Source organism: Rattus norvegicus, chromosome 7 (genome assembly GCF_036323735.1).
Source record: "Rattus norvegicus strain BN/NHsdMcwi chromosome 7, GRCr8, whole genome shotgun sequence".
Classification (NCBI taxonomy): domain Eukaryota; kingdom Metazoa; phylum Chordata; class Mammalia; order Rodentia; family Muridae; genus Rattus; species Rattus norvegicus.
In genome coordinates, this window is record NC_086025.1 from 66,264,219 (window position 1) to 66,284,650 (window position 20,432).

General features: G+C 40.3%; 1 protein-coding gene across 3 annotated transcripts in view; it reads left to right on the forward strand.

Moving 5' to 3' along the window:
* Cpq (carboxypeptidase Q) overlaps window positions 1-20,432 on the forward strand; it is a 570,217-nt gene that overhangs the window by 115,246 nt on the left and 434,539 nt on the right. For all 3 annotated transcript variants that reach the window (XM_008765417.4, XM_039079808.2, NM_031640.1), the window contains 1 exon segment: window positions 7,997-8,204. In XM_008765417.4, coding sequence (XP_008763639.1) covers window positions 7,997-8,204 — 208 coding nt within the window.

Below are 20,432 nucleotides of genomic sequence, written 5' to 3' on the forward strand. Positions count from 1 at the left end.
TAATATCAATAATAATAATAGGCCATTCAGCAGGAATGCTGGAGAGTAATGGTATACCTTTCTGTATGGGACCCATTATTTGCATTTGAGAATTAATAGCTCTTAGATCATGTAATAACCGCCATTTTCCTGACTTTTTCTTAATAACAAATATGGGCGTATTCCAAGGTGATCTGGATGGTTGAATATGTCCTAATTGTAATTGTTCGAATACTAATTCGGCAGCAGCAATTAATTTTTCAGAGGATAGAGGCCATTGAGGAACCCATAAAGGCTCCTCTGTTTTCCATGTAATGGGTATTCCCCCCTCAACGGCCCCTAGGAAAAACCCAGACCCGTCCTGTCATGTTTTTGTTTTGACAGTACTGGGTCAACTCGTCCTTGTAAGTTCTTTCCCAGACCCTTTCTAGGCACGTAACCCATTTTTGCCATCATATCCTGGACTTGTGGGGAGTAATCATTTGTCAGTCTCATGTCCAGCTCTACCAAAACATCTCTGCCCCACAGCGTTACTGGAATGTCTATAACATAAGGAGTGATCTTTCCTGATCTCCCTTCTGTATCTCTCCACGTCAATTCTTTTGAGCTCATTAAAGGAGCCATTTCGTACCCTAAACCACGTAGGGCCTGAGACGATGTTTGTGTAGGCCATCTGGGTGGCCAGTCATGAGCAGAGATAATACTACGATCTGCTCCAGTATCCAATAGACCAAGGAATGAACGTCCCTCCACAGTCAATGTTAACATTGGACGATCACTCAGTTCCAATGAGATAAAGGCAAATCGGGAACCTGTAGATCCCAAGCCCCTATCCCTTCTAATCCTATTTTCAGCAGGAAAGCGCTTATGTAAGCTGGGCAGAAGCAGCATTTGAGCGATTCTGTCTCCAGGGGAAATGGCAGTGACACCCTGGGGGGAGGCTACCAGCACTTTTACTGTACCTAAATAATCAGGATCAATTACTCCGGGCACAATCTGCAAACCGTCCAGGGCAGAGGAGGAGCATCCCAACAAAAGCCCAACTGTATCTTTAGGGAGGGGTCCTCTAAAATCTGTATCTACAGGCTGCACTCCCATTTGGGGGGTCAGTACGAGTCTGGTGGTGGAGTGGAGGTCCAGTCCTGCGGAGCCTTTAACGGCTCTCCTCGGTCCTTCGGGTGGCGAAGGAAAGGCCAAGGCCTCTGATTGTCCTGTCCTTGTCTGTCGCCCTGCAGAGCCCCATATATTTGAGGGCCCTGGGGACGTGGGCCCCGTTGTCCGTTTTTTGGCTGTGTACCACCATATCCTGTCACTAGGGGTCGGCCATCCAAGTCTTTCACAGATCGACACTCATTTGCCCAATGGTTTCCCTTCTTACATCGTGGACATAGTCCAGGCTGCTTGGATCTATTGCTAATTTTCCCCTTACTCCTTTCAGGGCACTGTTTTCGATAATGCCCTTCACGGCCACATTGGAAACAGGTATCTGTGGTAGTGGTTTTCCCTAATTGTACCACAGCTGCCGCTAGACCAGCATTAGTCAATGGTCCTCCCAGTTCCCTGCAGACTTTCATCCAAATCTCTAAACCTTTATGTTTGTATGGTGTTATGGCATTCCTACATTCTTTTGTACATTGCTCATATACCAGCTGTTTAATGAGCGGCATGGCTGCATCAGGGTCTCCGAAGATCTTGGTAGCGGCCTCTACCATGCGGGCCACGAAGTCTGAAAACGGCTCTGTAGGTCCTTGCAGAACCTTGGTAAGGTTCCCGGAGACTGAGCCCCTATTAGGCAGTGCTTTCCATGCCTTGATGGCTACTCCATTAATTTGGCTATAAACTTGCTCTGGATAACCGGTCTGGTCCAGAGCGAATCTCCCTAGACCCAATAGCATGTCAGCATCCCAATGTCTCTGAGGGTCTGCTCCTGAGGCCAGATTAATGGCGGCCTGAGCATTAGCATGTTCAAAAAGATAAGATTTCCAATCCAAGTATTGACCTGAGGAGAGGCAGGCCTTAGCCAGACTCCCCCAATCCCCAGGGGTGAGGCAATACCTAGCAAGAGCCTCAACTTGAGCCACAACAAAAGCTGCGCTGACCCCATAAGTTCTAACCGATTCTGCCAATTGCTTTATAGTCTTAAAGTCAACGGGTTCATGATATCGTTGCCCATTGGCGTCCAAAAATACTGGGAAACTTAATCCCATTTCTCTCCATACCTCTGGGCAAAAGGAAGTACCTTTTGCAGGCCTCGCTATGCTTTTATGTTGAGGGTTGTACGGAGGTGCGGTTGGTATAACTACCTTTTTGCCTAATTGTCTGCCTCCTTGCCACGTGGTGTTAGCGTGTGGCCAGTCCGGATCACATCTCTCCCCCTCATACTGAGCAGCCTCTTCCTCAAGGTCAGCCTCACCATCCTCACTAAGCTCTGACTCATCTGACATTTCTAAAGTCAAGGCTTTTAAGGAGGGATATATCTTATCTATTTCCTGGTCCTGATTATCTCCTTTTTTTATCTCTGCCTTCTCTCTTTTCCTTTTGTCTCCTTTTCTTTTCCTTTCTTTCTTTGGGACCTTTTCTCCCTCTGACATACTTTCTTGATGCTCTGCAAGGATTCTCTGACCTGTTCTAACGACTTCCTCACATCGCTTATCCTCTAAACAAGCACGGACTATTCGCCAAAGAGGCTTTGATCCGGGTCTAAGCTTGCCCTCTGTGGCTTCTTTATCTAGATCCCTTCCCAATTTGTCCCATGCTCGCAAGGTAAGAGATCCTGACACTATAAACCACGGAGCACAACGATCGCATTCATCAAGAAAACTTGACAGGATTTTCCTTTCAACTTTGAGCTTACGCCGATTAAGGAGCTCCTGGAGAGCTGTCAGGAGTGGGCTGGAATGTGAGCTTCCCATACTCAATGAACTTATTTGCAAGCGGTTTTTTAGCAAGCTGGCCTGTTTGTTTATACCCAACTCCGTAGCCTGGCACCTGTTGGCTACTCCGAGCAAGTGCACTCCCGTCCGGGACGGTGGCAATTCAAAAGAAAGCAAACACACAACACAAAGACGAAAAGAAACAAAATTATAAAACCTGCCCACAAAGGATCAACTTGAAACAACATCGCTGCAGACCGCAGACCTTTTAGCCTCTAACCCAAGGCTCCCATCGTCTCTGCTCACCTCCAGAGAACTTTATGGTCCCTTACCGGGAACTTTTCCGACGTCGCTCCTCCTGAAGCTGAAGAGTTCTGAGATCCACGAGGATGTCCTCGTCCCCGTACAGGCCACCACTTTGTCGCGCCCACCTCGTCCGGCAAGGAAGACGCAACACGGTTGGATTCTTCTCAACAGCCTTTACTGCAGGAGACCTTCTTTGTTGATACAGGGAGGCGGCGGCAGCCAGCCCTAAGTGTTACAGCTCCAAGTGTTACAGCTCCAAGTGTTACAGCTTTAAGTGTTACCGCTTTAAGTGTTACCGCGCCGAGCGGCAAAGCCGCTCGGCTTATATACACAACAGTATGCTAATCTTCTTTCAGGGATTGGTGGGGCACGAGTCACCCCACTGCCATCCCAGCTACTTGTCCTCCAGAGATTGGCGAGGCATGAACTCCCATTTAGCATAGTACCGCCCCAGCCAGACTGACATCAGGTGCAAAACTCCACGCATGCTCAGTACTGTTGTTAGGAGGGCGCCAGATTCACCTCATTATCATACAGCTGTCGCACCGCTCCCTACACCTCCAGACTGATTTCCAGAATGGTTTTACCAGTCTGCAACCCCACCAACAATGGAGGAGTGTTCCTCTTTCTCCACATCCTCGCCAGCATCTGCTGTCACCTGAGTTTTTGATCTTAGCCATTCTCACTGGTGTGAGGTGAAATCTCAGGGTTGTTTTGATTTGCATTTCCCTTATGACTAAAGATGTTGAACATTTCTTTAGGTGTTTCTCAGCCATTCGGCATTCCTCAGCTGTGAATTCTTTGTTTAGCTCTGAACCCCATTTTTTAATAGGGTTATTTGTTTCCCTGCGGTCTAACTTCTTGAGTTCTTTGTATATTTTGAATATAAGGCCTCTATCTGTTGTAGGATTGGTAAAGATCTTTTCCCTATCTGTTGGTTGCCGTTTTGTCCTAACCACAGTGTCCTTTGCCTTACAGAAGCTTTGCAGTTTTATGAGATCCCATTTGTCGATTCTTGATCTTAGAGCATAAGCCATTGGTGTTTTGTTCAGGAAATTTTTTCCAGTGCCCATGTGTTCCAGATGCTTCCCTAGTTTTTCTTCTATTAGTTTGAGTGTGTCTGGTTTGATGTGGAGGTCCTTGATCCACTTCGACTTAAGCTTTGTACAGGGTGATAAGCATGGATCGATCTGCATTCTTCTACATGTTGCCCTCCAGTTGAACCAGCACCATTTGCTGAAAATGCTATCTTTTTTCCATTGGATGGTTTTGGCTCCTTTGTCAAAAATCAAGTGACCATAGGTGTGTGGGTTCATTTCTGGGTCTTCAATTCTATTCCATTGGTCTATCTGTCTGTCTCTGTACCAATACCATGCAGTTTTTATCACTATTGCTCTGTAATACTGCTTGAGTTCAGGGATAGTGATTCCCCCTGAAGTCCTTTTATTGTTGAGGATAGCTTTAGCTATCCTGTGTTTTTTGTTATTCCAGATGAATTTGCAATTTGTTCTGTCTAACTCTTTGAAGAATTGGATTGGTATTTTGATGGGGATTGCATTGAATCTGTAGATTGCTTTTGGTAAAATGGCCATTTTTACTAAATTAATCCTGCCAATCCATGAGCATGGGAGATCTTTCCATCTTCTGAGGTCTTCTTCAATTTCTTTCCTCAGTGTCTTGAAGTTCTTATTGTACAGATCTTTTACTTGCTTGGTTAAAGTCACACCGAGGTATTTTATATTATTTGGGTCTATTATGAAGGGTGTCGTTTCCCTAATTTCTTTCTCGGCTTGTTTCTCTTTTGTATAGAGGAAGGCAACTGATTTATTTGAGTTAATTTTATACCCAGCCACTTTGCTGAAGTTGTTTATCAGCTTTAGTAGTTCTCTGGTGGAACTTTTGGGATCACTTAAATATACTATCATGTCATCTGCAAATAGTGATATTTTGACCTCTTAGCAGTGATTCTCAATGGGATCTTGGTGGATAAGTAACTTGTTCTGGTGATAAAATTGACAGAATGGGGCCCATAAGATATAATGTACAAGAGTGTGAATAAAGACACCATGTGCAAAATTAGCAGACAAAGAGAACAAGAACATTAAGATTAGTACTGGTGGCACCTAAAATAAAAAAGTAAGTGTGTCTGGAGAGGTAGACAGGCTTGGAATGACAGGCCGAAAGGGGAGACTTTGAGAGCAGTGAGAGAGGAGCACAGCGGCGGTGCCATGGACAGATCTGACTTCTCGGTAGTTTATGGAGTCCTATCTGGAAGCTCTGTAGAGTTTTGAATGAGTGGAGCTGGAGACAGAAATGGAAGTGGAAGTGCTGAGGAGGCAGAGTTCATACAAGACTAAAATAAAGATGATGATGATCTGAAATGAGACCATATAGCAGGGTGAGACATGAAACATAGTCTCAATTAGTGTTGATTTCTAAGAGGAAAATTATCTGTTTTAATGTTGATTGGATGATGGGATAAAACAGACAAAGGAAGCAGAGAGGACTCTGCCTTCAGGAAAATTTACCAATTCAAACTCTTCTTTCAAGTCTGTAGTGGTGGGCTTTGGCCTATAGATATTAGAAATATTTATGTTGGCCTCTGTGCTGTCGAGCTTCATTTAAAGCTTTTGAAGTCTCCAATCTTTCATGTATCAAAGGAATTTGAGGTATACACTATTCTGAAGAAATACCCTTCTATTAATTTAATTTTTAAAATTTGTAGAAATTTAGCTTTATTTCTAGTAGTTTTAATCCAGATGCCAAAATTATCCCATTGTTTGGATATCATGTTGGATTTAATCATTGAAGCTTTAATTAGGAAAGGCCATCAACCAAATGTTTGTATGATGCTAACACTAAAAGCAGTCACATATCAAGGTAACTTTGGAATCAGAATCTCAGAATTTGTCTACCTGCATCCTCATTCAGATTTTCAATACATATTCATTATGTGGAAAACTGGTGGTTTCCCTCCTTTTCATAATTATGTCTTAATTCTTTTATATTATAAATTATGTTCTGACTTGTAACTAGAGAAATGCTTATATATTTGTAACTCCAGAGGTATATGTGTGTATATGTGTGTATAGATTCTTATGGTAGAATCTATATTGAAATTAAGAATTTTCTAGTATGTGAGTACTTTGCTAAAGGATTTTCCAAATAACAGCTACCATTATAATGGCATCTTTAAAACTTTCAAAATAAAACAATCCCTCCAAAGAGAAAAAGAACACCACCCTAATTCTCTAAGTTTATAATATTAAGAAAATATAACATATATACACATTACTTCCGATTACTGATATATTTAGAGATTGCATGGCTAAAGCCATAGAGTAGTAGATATCAGGAACTTGAATGTGGCTTAGCATTTGAGTACTTAGCTATCATAGGCAAGGCCTTAAAATGAATTCCCAGCATATACATAAAGCAAAACCAGAATAGATGTCTTTTGTTAAATCTAGTACTGTGTACTTCCTCTCTATGTAGGTGTGTGTAAGTCTGACTGTGTGTATATGTGTGTATGTATGTCTGTGTGTGAGTATGTATGTGAATGCATTACATCTGTGTTTAAATATATATGTGTATGTGTGTGTTTCTGTATATAAGGGTACATATGTGTGTGCATATATGTGTATTTGTATGTATATGTATGTGAATATGCATGTAAATATGCATGTATATGTGTATGTGTGTGTATATGTGTATATCTGTGTGTGTGTGTGTGTGTGTGTGTGTGTGTGTGTGTGTGTGTGAGTTTGCCTGAATTCTTGAAGACAGACCTCTTTTTCTTTAATCAGAAAGGTATGGTAAAGTGGGAAAGAGGAATAAGGAAGTGAACACATCTAACCAGAACAAATAGATTCTAGGGCATTTATACATGTTCTAATTTTTTTTGAAGGATGATAGTGTAATTTTTGGTGATGAATTATTTTAAGTTGTGACACACAGGAAGTCTCCACATCCTTTTAGAGTATTTTTATTCCAAGTAGAAATGAAAACGAGCTGACTTTCATTGTTCCCAGGAGAAGGCATGTTGTTTGTTAAAAGTTGGGTTTATGAATGTCTTCTAAGAGTGTTCTTCCTGGGCTGCTGCCCTCTGCTGAAACAGAGTGTTTAGTAACATACCAAAATAGCTTTATGAAGGAATAAATATGTTTGTCATTAATGCTAAGATTTAGGAAATGAAATTTTAAAAATAATAATAATGTCCTCTGATGAAATCCATGATTTTTCTTAGGATAGGAAGCAAAGGTATCTTTTCAAGCAATTTGGACTTAATGCCAGCTGTTGGAGTGAGCTGAAAACCCATGAGTTATATGTTATATTATTTTCTTTATTTTTTAGCATGATTCAAATTTTATGGTTTTATTTGTTAAAGGCATTATCTACATATTTTCTTTTCTTTTTTTATTTTGAACATCTATGTCTCAAATGCAAGGGCACCCAAATTTTTCTATTTTATTTTTCTTTGATATTTTATGTATTTACATTTCAAATGTTATCCCCTCCCCCCTCCCATGTACCCTCCCTCCTCCTGCTTTTATGAGGGTGTGCCCACTCTCACCTATCCACTCCCAACTCAACACCCTGGTATTCCCCTGCATTGGGGAAATGAGCCTTCACAGGAACAAGGGCTTTAATGTGTTGTCTCCCACTTGGGCAGATAACTAACATTGCAGTCTTGCTCCCATTGTAACTAGCTCCAAAACTTCAATCTTCTCCATTCAGTTGGCCATATGTAGCCAACAGAACACGTGTGACCTTTTGTATGCCAATTCTACCTGGCTGTTGGAAAATCGTAAGTTAATTTGTTCAACTTTTACTTGTAGGTATCACAGCAGAAGTACTCGTGGTGGCCTCTTTTGTTGAACTTCAAAGAAGGGCATCAGAGGCAAGAGGGAAGATTGTTGTTTATAACCAGCCTTACACTGACTATGGGAAAACTGTGCAGTACCGGGAGCGCGGAGCTGTGGAAGCTGCCAAGGTGGGGGCCGTGGCATCCCTCATCCGATCAGTAGCTTCTTTTTCCATCTACAGGTGAGTTGTGAAGTTTGTTTAAAATACCTTTAAAAAATAGTTTCCCACAGACAAGAAGATATCATGAAATAAAAGCAAACCATTAAAATGAAAATACTGACAGTTCATGGACTCTCATCCCCATCCCACATTTGGTAATTTTATTGTAATATTTTCTTTGGCCTTTTTAGGATTCCAAGCATCATTTAGAAATTCCTCAGAAAGGTTTTCCACATTCAAAATGATCCCATAACATTCTTTCTATAATTAACATACTGTGTATTTCATTGGAGGGAGGGCCAAGTTAATGTCTGTGCTTCATCTAAAATTCCTAATAGCTGCTTTCCATTTTGCTACAGAAGTCAAATAAAAACATAGTGGGTGACATGATGGGAGTGTCTTTCCTGTCAGAGAATGAGACCTTTCTGTGTGAATTGCTTGTGTTTCTCCCAACTCTGGCTCTGTGACTGTCCTGTACAGACGAGTGAATGATTATAAGTACATAAAATGCCCTTTTCAGTCTAAATGAAGCAAACCTAATGAAAAATACTTGTTTAACTGTAGATTTCTGTATAAATAAATGTTTGGTTGGTGTGATCTGAGGACAAAAGAAGGCTTGTCTTTTGTGGAACCCTATTATTTACTTTGTATTACTTTAAAATATTTTATGTGTATAGTGCTTGCCTGTGTGTATGTATTTTTAGAACTAAAATTATAGATGGTTGTGACCTGCCTTGTGGATACCTGGTCATCTACAAGAGCAATAGGTGCTCTTAACCCCTGAACCCCTACTTTTAATTTTAAAGAGGTATATTTCTGCCCCCGCCACCATGGTTTTGCTATGTTCCCAATCTGGGGTTGAACTACTGAACTCAAATCATTCTCCTGCCTGAGTCTCCTGAGACAGCATGCGCCCACTTTCTCAGGCCAAGGTGCTGCATTGAATCTTACCCATACAGTATTGCAGTGGCTAAAAGCTCTAAAAGCTGTCCTGAATCTTTATGGCCTGGTTTAATAGCCATATATGGCACAATCACATACTGATATAAATAAATAAAATACTTGGAAAAGTAGAGAAAAGAAGCACCACTTAATGCAGCATGATCTGAAATGTTAAAAAAATGCAAGCGCAATAGAAAATAATTTATTTAGGTTCCAGAACTGGATTTGTGTTTCTATCATAAAGAAAAACTGTATTCTTCAAAACTGCTATTTAGAGCTGAGAAGTCACAGCTGGTTGACCTTAATTAGTACTCGTCCCCTGGGATTTGCACTCAGAAAGCAGTTGTACAGAAGTACAAAGTGAAGGATGGAGACTTTTTGTTTTACATGGGTAAGATGTCCTCCCTGGGGAGCACAATAGTACAGGTTAAAAAATTGCCCACCAGGAGTTTTGTGAACGAAGTTCTAGTGACACCAGTATCACAGAGCTAAAAATAATGCTCTTTGTAAAGTCTTTAATGGATTCAAGACTGTTGAAATAACGATTGGATCATATCCTTTTGGATGGTTAGTCTTCCCTGGAGAGAAATCCAAATGGGGCTAGCTTATTTCCCAGAACACCTCAGCTACTCCTTGGAATAACACACTCAGCAATCTGTGGTCACTCACCATGATTTCACTTGTCATGAGGCATAAATTATGGAATGAGTCTGTTGCTCTATGAGACTGGAACCTAGCCAGGAATTTTTATTAAAGAACTGCAACTCATAAGACTGATGTATTCCCAGATGACTTACTGCGCACCAGGGCTCATTGGCATGTTTTTTATTTGTTAGATTTTTGTTTTTATTTTTCTCTCGGCATAATAAAGACATCTGGGAACCAAGCTACAGCCTGGAGTGAGAATTGCCCAGCGTGTGCCTCCAGGATATTAGCCTTTAAAGCTTGAAGTCAGCAGCTTTTACTGTGACTTCAAGCTTTAAAGAAAGCATCTTTTCTTTATGTGTCTAAATCTGGACTGATTATGGATTTTCATGGGCTTAGTCAACATCCCACTGACCTCTTAATGCTATAACCCATTTTGACAAAATATATGGATGTAAAACTAATGCTTGCCATGGCATACCACATTTTTGACTACCTTCACACATGCTCTGACATCAACCTGAAGACCATACAGATGGGGCACTGCTTTCTTCACTTCTCTGTAGGAAAGTAACCGTTTAGAGATCCAAATACTTCTATATTTCAGAGAGCTAGCATATTTACTTCTTTCACCCCCAAAAGTAAAAATCAAGATGAAGCAAAATTCCTTTGTTCCCTCATAGTTTGTTTCAAAACCCCAGTTTCCGTTCAGCATATTTTATATTTCTATCTGTAATTCCTCGTCCTTCATTCACCACAGAGTACTTTGGTGTGGCTTTTCTGAGTACTAGGAGGGAACCCATTAAGGCCACAAAGAGTGTCCAATTTCCCCAATTGTTTGGAGTTTTAGGATTTTTTTAAAACTCCACCTCTCCATGTGCACCACTCTCCCTCATGCCCCTCCTCTTCCTGTGCTCCTCCCTCTATATTCCTCCCTCCCCAAGTGTTCCTCCCTCTTCTTATGCCCCCATTTCCCTCGTGTCCCTCCCTTTCCCTATCTCTTCCCCATGTCTCATGCCTCTCCCTTTTCCTGTGCCCCTCCCTTTCCCTATGTCCCCATCCCCCTAATGCCCCTCCCTTTCCCTATGTTCCCATCCCCCAATGCCCCTCCCTTCCCTATGCCTCTTCTCTCTTCCTGCTACTCCTTCCTTTATTCTTCCTTCTTCCTTTCTCTCTTTTTCTCCCTATTTCTTTGGCCACAGACTAAAATGTTCTACCTAAGCATGTTCCATCAGTTCTATAAATATTCTGCCATGAGCTCAAGGCGCATGTATCCATCTACCTGTTGATCCTTCTCGAGGTCTGCCCTGCCCATTACAGTCCTTCGTTATACCTTTCTGTTTCCTTGACCTTATTTCCAGGAGTCCACAAGGCTCCCGTCCTACGTCAAACATTCCAGCGGATGCAAGTGGACCAGCCTCATTCCCCAGCGTCTCTTTAAACTGTCATATTTAGTTTCCCAACACTGCATTGTTTCACTGCTCCCTCCATTCACTGTCTCACTGTCATGCTCTGCCCTTCATTGTCTGTCTCTGATTCTCAGTCATAGCCAGGTAATCTACCTGTTTGTTTTTTGTTTGTTTTTGGTACATAATCTTATATACCCTCCACATCTAATGTGTCAGAGGCAGTTTTGGCTGTGCTTTGATAGCATAACCTACTGCTGAGAAGTATCTGTACGTCCCCGTCACTTCATGCAATAGAAGTCTTTGTATTGCTCACAAGGCTGTTATCAGGAGGCAGCTGCTTCTTTCCATCCTGTAGCTCTACACCTCTGAGACCTGAGTCTTCTGCATGCGGCTGAACAAGGAGCTGATAGAAAGCTGGGAGCTCAGAGGAAGGCTTTCCCAAGTTTGTTTTTTATTTATTTATTTATTTATTTATTTATTTATTTATTTATTTTTATCTAGGTCGAGAAATAGCATATTACCTTCAGTCACATTCTCTTGGCTGGCATGCCAATACATGGATGCAGAAAAAAATCCAGCTTATCTTTATTTCCAGGGAAAATGAATTTGATAAAAAAAACAAAACAAAACAAAACAAAACCCCCAAAAACCTTTTCCATTTCCATCTGCCCAATTGGCTGACATATATATCATGCTCCAGAAAGACATTGATTCTACACCCATACACACACACACACACACACACACACACACACACACACACACAGAGAGAGAGAGAGAGAGAGAGAGAGACAGAGACAGAGACAGAGACAGAGACAGAGACAGAGACAGACACACAGACACACACACACACACACACAGAGAGACAGGGAGGTGGGGGTTGGAATGTATTGAATCTATTTGTAACATCCAGCGTAACATTTGATGTCTAGTAGGATTCTTGAAATGTCTGTTTAAGAAATGAACTCAGTTGAGATTGTAGAGTAAATCATAACAGTGATGAGAACAAACCAGCCGACCTAGTTCTTACTGTTCATTGACCATGCTATGTAAATTCTTGATCATAAAATTAGAATACCTTGGTCCTTTTGGAACACTCTGTTTTGTACTTGAAAGAACTATCTAAATGTCCAAATTACAAATATATTTTGTGAAAAATATATATGAATAATGATATTTTGAGTTGGTGATTAGAAAAAATAGTCTCTTTCTCTCAGACAAGGCTTTCCCCAGAAGCTCCATGAAAGAGGGTGGCATTAGACTCCATTTAGGGATGCAGCAGAAGCTAGCGATGCCAGAGAACAGGATATTCACTGTAATCTGTTGTTGTTTGTCTTTATAAGTAAGGAGTCTTCACAGAACCATTTCATTTGGCCGCTCTGAGCAGTATTTAGTTTAACCATTCATACCAAGACCCATTTTGGAAGAACACATGACCATGATGCCCTCAGCATGTAGCCCATTGCTTTCTGACAGCATCAACTCTAGGCTCTTTTGTCATTTTTTTGAACTATCAGGATTAGAGCTTCTGTGTTCAAACTTCTGACCAAAGGAGACCTTTGATTTTATTGATTCTTTTGTAATGACCTGATCTTTCATTCACCTTTGAGATTATGAGATCTTTTCTGTTTTTTGAATGTTAGATAGCTCTAATTTTTGTAATGAAAATATTTAAATTATAATTATACTTACAGAGTTCTATAGAATTAAACAGCATTATGAAGCCATTTGTCTCAGATTACTTCTGAAATTTACCATGTTTTAATTAAATGATTACTAAGAACTTTCCAGAAATTTTGCAGACACTAATTGTGAATATGGTGAGTTAGACATCTCTCTTTCTGTCTCTCTGTCTTTCTGTCTCTCTGTTTCTCTGTTTTTCTCTCTGTGTCTCTGTCTCTGTGTCTCTGTCTCTCTCTCTCTGTGTCTCTGTGTGTGTGTGTATATATGTATGTATGTATGTATGAATGTATGTGTGTGTGAAGATGCTCAAGATTGTGTGTGCATATGTGTCTGGATGGAGGAGGATAACCTCCAGTGTTGTACCTTCCACCCTATTCCTCAGGTAGGCAGCATCTACCCTTTTTGATGAGCAATCCGAATCTTTCATTGGCTTAGAACTTTTCAAATGGGTTGGGATGGCTGGCCATGAAGCTACAGGAACCCGTTTGTCTTTTCCTCCCAGCCTTGAGATCATAAGCATGTGCCTTCAAGCCTGTTGTTGTTGTTGTTGTTGCCATTTTGTTTTAATGTAAACTGTGGAGATCCGACTGACATACTGACAAGTAAGCATTTTAATGAAATCACTGTCCTCTAAGCCCTAGTCACCATTATACCATTGTTCCTTCAGACATATTCTATCTAGGCAGGCAAATAGACTCAGATGATTTTATATGGATTTTGGATTTTATATGGATTTTGTATGTAGTGTGAAATGAATGCAGGGTTAGGCAAAAATATGGAGGGAGACGATGACCACAGACTGAATTTTATGGTGCTACTTTGTTAAACCTATGTAAAAGTTTAAATCATCTTAATTAATTCTTTATGTAACTCAATAGAATAAAAACTAGTATTTATATCTTAGAAATTCAGAGTGGATAAATGGTATACCAAGTTACACAGCTTACAAAGAACTGGATTCAAACTAATTTCTTCTTGAACTGAACTGTGTTCATTAATTAATATCCATCAGTCTGAAAAGTTAATGCTGTAAGATTCTAGAGGAGATAATAGGAATTGGCCCCTCTTCACTGAAGGTGTGTCCTTGGAGTTTAATCTACAAGAAGGTATAAAGGCATTTTGTGTAAGATCAAGGCAAAACATTGGAGTGCATGATGTATTGGGATGGTATGCAGGTGGACCAGTTTAGCTGAAGCCTAATCTACTCAGGGATCAGAGCAATATAATTTTGGAGTGAGCAGAAGGGGAAAGATTTGAAGTATCAGAGAATGCCATATTGGAGAATTTTCAGTTTATTGCACAGAGCATGAATGTGTTGCCACCTTCTTACCATTTCATGGGACGGTATCAGCAACTACAGCATTGATAGAAACCGTTAGGCTCCACCCAAGATCCAACAAATTGAAAAGCCTAGGTTTGGAGTCCAGGAAGTGACTTGACCAGTCCTCCAGAAAACTACAGCTTTAGATATTTAACATGCATGTATTCATTGCCACCTTGGAGAAGGAGAGTTAGAGTGTCCTAATGGTGCAGAGTAAAGGAGGTCATAAACGATGGGGGCAGGGTAGCAAGATAACATGAATAATTCAAATCCAAACTAGAAATGCTATGGCATCAGTCTATACTCAGTTAACATAAGATTTTTTTAAATGATGTATTATATAATAATTGGGGTTTGTAGATTCTAAAATAAAGCCAGATCTGATGACATATCTACCATAATCTATAGAAAACCTTTATCCAAACTAATTAATCTTACCCAAACCCTTTCTGATAAGGTATTTGTCCACAGTGCCCAAGTCAGTACACTCTTTTCCTTATAGTTCTCTCATTGACCTGGCTCATGGCTAAACGTAGTTTACAGTCTTTGTTCTAAGGATGCCTGCCTGAGAGAGTGCAGTGGTTTAGACTTTAGGGGGAATCATAACCATTTTGACTTTTTAGACATTCTGAGTTTGAGATAACCATAGACAGCCCCCTTAATCTGATCTTTATATTCTGTAAGAAAAACATTGCGGCAACTCAGCACTCCCTCTTGTCCCTGTTTTGGATCATTCGGAGCAATTTAACATTCAAAGCTGGCTTCCTTGCAATGTAGTGCCTTGGGCCTTCTGCCTTCTGCTTTCTTTGCATGTGATCTTAACAGTGTAGAGCAATTTCTATGTTAGCCCAAGTAACATTTAATTCAGGATGTGACTCTATTGAGGCAAACTTGTACTTTTTGTCCCAAATATTTTTTTCCTAGTTATCTTTTCCATTGCCCTAGACATTAGAACAGACTGTAAGTTTTAATCAGCCTAGGATAAAAAGGCTCTTCATTACATTCCTGTGGTAACTTTATGATCACCCGGGGTAAGAATTCACTGAGGTGGGATGAGATACTGAAAAACTTGGCTTCATAAATATGACCTGATAATGTTTGTGTCACATGGCCTTTGTGTACTGCAGCGATTCGCAACCACCGTATATCAGGTATTTATATTATGATTCATAACTGGCAAAATTAAAGTTATGAAGTAGCTTTGGGGGGGTCACCACAACAGGAAGAACAGGATTAAAGGGTTGCAGTGTTAGGAAAGTTAAGAACCACTGGTGTTCTGTATTGATAGCCCTAATGAGGAAAAACAGAAGAGGAAAAGTAGCAATTAGGTTAACTTGACTAAGAGTTGATGAGACATGGAGCTGTGGAGAGAGCCAAGTGAATCCAGGTGATGATTATGAAATGTCAAAGAGACAGAGAATGCTATACCATCTGGCAAGAAAGATGTGAAAAGGTATATAAATCAATCTCTATAATGATAATTAATACAGAGTTGATAAATGACATAATTGAAGCACTGTTTGGGCTAAATCACAGAGTTAAATAGCTTCAAAGAGGGTGCTGAGTGAAGTAATTACAATTTATAAAACATTCTTCATCTTAAGAAAGCATCTTGATGAGATTTCACATGAACATTTTTGTAATCAGGAGGCCAACTTAAAACATTCTGAGCAGAGGTGAAACATCTTAAGGGGTCTATTTTGAAAGCCAACTTTCTCAGGGAGCAAAAATAATTTTATGAAAAAAGTTATGCTTTATGCTGCAATAATTCACATTTAGATAGTCTTGGGGTTTTGATGTCTTGGTGGTTTGGTTCTTCAGTGTGACCTTAGGATAATTAGCTACTAAGTTTGATTTAAACTGTTTAGAAATATAGTTGCTATGAAGTGGGGTAGGCATATGTGCCTGCTGGTATAAAACAAGGAAAAGCCACTCTAAACACAATACAACTGGGAGACCCTTGATTATAGACTCTTTTTCCTCCCTCACTTTGTTTTTGTTTAGTGCACTCTGAGACCCATAACAGATGCTCAGTAATCAACTCCAGTGCCAATTCTCATCACTTATGCAGGTGGAGGCCACTGTGCTCCCATGGGGGAAACCAGAAAAGACCCACACAGAAGGCTACAGTTTTTCCTTTTCAGTCTCTTTTCTTTCCCCTAGTTTGTCACTTTGGGAAGGTAATTCTTGTCTTTGTTTATCATTCCCAAATGATCTTTAATCTTTGCATTCAGGTTACTGCTTCATGTAGTTTGACAAGCATCCGACCCATTTCATTTTAGAGAGTCAGGGACTGCACTACGTATCCTGGGTTTTGTGTCAGAGAGCCTAGAAGTGTGTTTAGTCATTTTCCAGTTGTATGCTCTTGCCAACTGTTGAATTTCCATGTACCTCAGTTTCATTTACAAAACGGCACAGTGTTTTGTGGAAGCTAAATAGGATAATGGTATTGCCTGGCACAGAGTAAGTTTTACTTTGTTTTGTGTGTATGCTGGCTTGTGTGTGGGGGTAGGGATGCTCATGTATGTGCAGGGGTGTAGAAGCCAGAGCACATCAGTTGTTGGTCCTCAGAGGCTGTTAAATACATGTTTTGAGACAGGGTTTCTCATCTGCCCCGTATTTTCCAAATAGGCTAAAATGGCTGATGTTCAAAGGAGGTATTTCTGCTTCTCTTACTTGGATTACCACAGGCAGGGAATCTAACTCATATCCTCATGCAAATGCTTTACAGACTGAGCCCCCATAGTTAATGTTAAATACGTAAGGATAGATTGCCTGATAGTTTTGTTCACTATTGACTGACTATAGTTAGTGAATGAAAGAAGAAAGAAAATGAATGTATTTTACAAAGGAGAGGGAAATAAAAGAGGGAAGCAAAGAAGAGAGAAGGAAAAACTTTAATGTATTCATGGTTGGTGGATTATACTTGCAGCTATATGGCTGCGAGGTAAACAGTAACACTATATTTTCATTTATTCTCTACCTTCACAGCTTATATGTTTATTCATCTGTTTCCCTTTTAGACTGGCAGTTTGTTCGCTGTGGTGGTTTGAATATGCTTGGTCCAGGGAGTGCACTATTAGGAGGGTGGCCTTTTTGGAGTAGGTGTGACCTTGTTGGAAGAAGTGTATCATTGTGGGTGTGGGCTTTAAGACCTTCATCTGGGAAAGCCAGTCTTCTCCTAGCTGCCTTAGGAAGATGTAAACCTCTCAGCTTCACCTACACCATGCCTGCCTGGATGCTGCCATATTCCTGCCTTGATGATAATGGACTAAACGTCTGAACCTGTAAGCCAACCCCAATTAAATGTTGTCCTTATAAGAGTTACCTTGGTCCTAGTGTCTGTTCAGAGTAGTAAAACCCTGCCAGGAAAGTACCAGGGTATTGATGTTATAGGCCTGGCCATGATTTTGTTCAAAAGAATCTGGATTTTGGGACTTTGGATTTGAAATGTAGTGGAATTCTTTAAATGGTGCTTAATGGGATATCCTGGTAGGAATATGAGTCTTAGTTGCTGAGTATGATTTGAATTGTACAAACCTGACCCAAGAGATTTCAGCGAAGAATTTCAGAATATGTCCTAGAGACTGTTTTTCTGGTATTTTGGTAAAGAATGTGGTTGCTTTTTGCCATTGTCTAAAGAGTCTGCCTGAGGCTAAGGTAAGGAGATTTAGTTTAATTGCTTTGAAAAAGGAAGTCTCAAAATAATCAGGAATAAATTCTGTTGTGTGGTTACTAAAGTTCACTGTTATGAAGAACATTTTAGTAAACAGGAGCAAGTTGAGAAAGAAGAAACAAAACATATGTTTCAAGTATTAAAGGGGCACCAGGAAGTAGAAGGGAGCTGAATCCTATATTCCTGGAGATAACAGATTATGACAATGGTACTTTGGGGCAAGATCCCACCACGCTAAGTTTAGGTCCAGGCACACACCTTTAATCCCAGGAGACAGAGACAAGCAGATCTCTGAGTTCAAGACTAACCTAGTAAAGAGAAAGTTCTAAGTAGAGAAAAGCTTAAATTCAGGCATAGTGGACCACACCTTTAATCCTAGCATTTAGGAGACAGGCACCCAGATCTCTGAGTTCAAGATTAATCTACAGAGCAAATTCCATGACAGCCAAGCTTAGGCAGCAAAAGAGTTGGACAACAGAAAGCTAATGATAATGTAATAAAATATTGGGATGGGAGCAAGTTTCAGCCCCAATAAGCAGTATTCTCAGCAACTTCACTATGTGGCTCTGTCAAGAATAGGGTCAAGAATAGAAGGGATTACTTGAACATTGATGCTGGTCAGCTGGAGCTAAGAAATTAATAGTGCTTAAAAAGAGACCAGCATCACTGAGGTGAAATCTGGGAAGTGTTTCCTGAGAGCACAAAGAAGCTGGGTTATAGAGATAGCCAAGGTTTTACCTCATGCTGCAGGTACACTTGGTAATGCATAAGAATTACCCAGATGGTACTGGTTTGAAGGCATGAAGGGATCATGGAGAACATCTGAGGCTTGACACTGTGAGCGGTTAGGGAAGGACATTGGTGAAGGTGCAGCCTCAGTGCAGTTGATGGCCCAAGATTGAAGGGGTCACACAAAGAAGCTGAGCCTTGGCATATGAAGAGAGTCTATGGGAGGCTATTGCTGTAGCCTAGGTGCATCAGAAGACCCTAGCATATTGGAGATGCCAACACCATGGGATGATCACCAAAAACAACAGCAGCTGTGGAGTGGAGTCAACCAGAGTCTAGAGTGCTACAAAGGGCACAGTTAGAATAATGACCCAAGCCCTTTGGAGGAGCCTAGAAGATCATGTGCAGATCCCAGACATTGGAACAAGAAGCTCTGAAATTGAAGATGTCTTTGAGACCCCAAGATGTTCGAGATGCCATAGCTGTAGGGTATCTGCTGAGGAAAGTGGCTAATGGATACAGGAACCAGTCCAGGAGAAAGAAGTTTACTGCAGTCAACAAAGATGAAAAAGGTGTTGGAGGTCTGAAGACTGCTTTGACATCAGACATGGAGATGTGGAGTTTGAGTTTCCAGCTGGTTTCTTGTTTTGCTTTGGGAATTGCAATTAAGTGATTGGATGTATCTCAGAAGAGACTTTGAATTCAGAACTTTTAACATTTTTGAGACTTTAGTAGACTATGGGGACTTTGTTGTCCTTTTAAGAGTTACCTTGGTAACGGTGTCTGTTCACTGTAATAAAACACTAAGACATTCACAAGGGCCTTAATGGTTGGCACACAATAACACAGGCACCTTTTCCATGTATTTGTAAATTCACATTCACAAACAATGAATAATGTAGATGAGGAGACTAACATTTTGAATTGCTACTCATCAAAAATAAAATCTTTAGAATCTGAGATCAGACTATATTTAGGTAAAGTATTGCAACTGCATATCACTGGGATGTTTATGAGCTCTGCTAAAATTAATATGTTTGCATGTCAAGTATAGACTGTCATTTTTCATCTGCTTAAAGTCTTGGTAAAAATTTCCTTCACTCCTATTGTGCTTTCACATGTTAAAAAAAATACATCTTTACCTTCAATTGTCTAGCTTTCTTATTATCAAAAGTGCCAGATTAAGAATCACATCATTGTCACATGTTTTTATGAGTCTCTAATGGTGAAACAAAATTAATGTATTTTTAAGTTCAAGTTTCAGGATTATGAGAATATTTGCTTATTCAGTTCCCTTTGGTAAATGTTTGGTATAGCACAGGAACAAAAATAATCATAACTTCAATCAGTCCTTACAGTTACATATGTTTTAGTGTGTTCATGTTCTCTTCTTTTCCCTGTTCCTCTCCCTGGCCCCTCTGCCCCTATTTTTCCCTCTTTTTCTTTTGTTAAAGTCTTCCATATCCATTTGGCTACCTTAGGTACCCAGAAAAATCTCTACAAAGATTTGAATACTGATAGAAATAACAGTGCTTGCTCTGGATTTGGGCAAGTGAAAAATTCATGATAATGTTGGATTTTGCCTAAGACCCATGTTCTTAGGTAACCATGACATAATAGTTCATGTTAATTAGGAATTTAGCAGAATATAGAACCATCTGGAAGATGGGCCTCTAGTTATGCCTACGGTGGATTATTATGCTGATTTTGTTAACTGAAGTGTTAAGACTCACCATCTGCAGGTAGTGCCAGTCTCTGGATGGTATTCTAAACTATAAATGGAGAAGATAAAAAGCAAAGATTTCCCGTCATGATGCAGTGTACCCTGGAACTGAGACAGAATA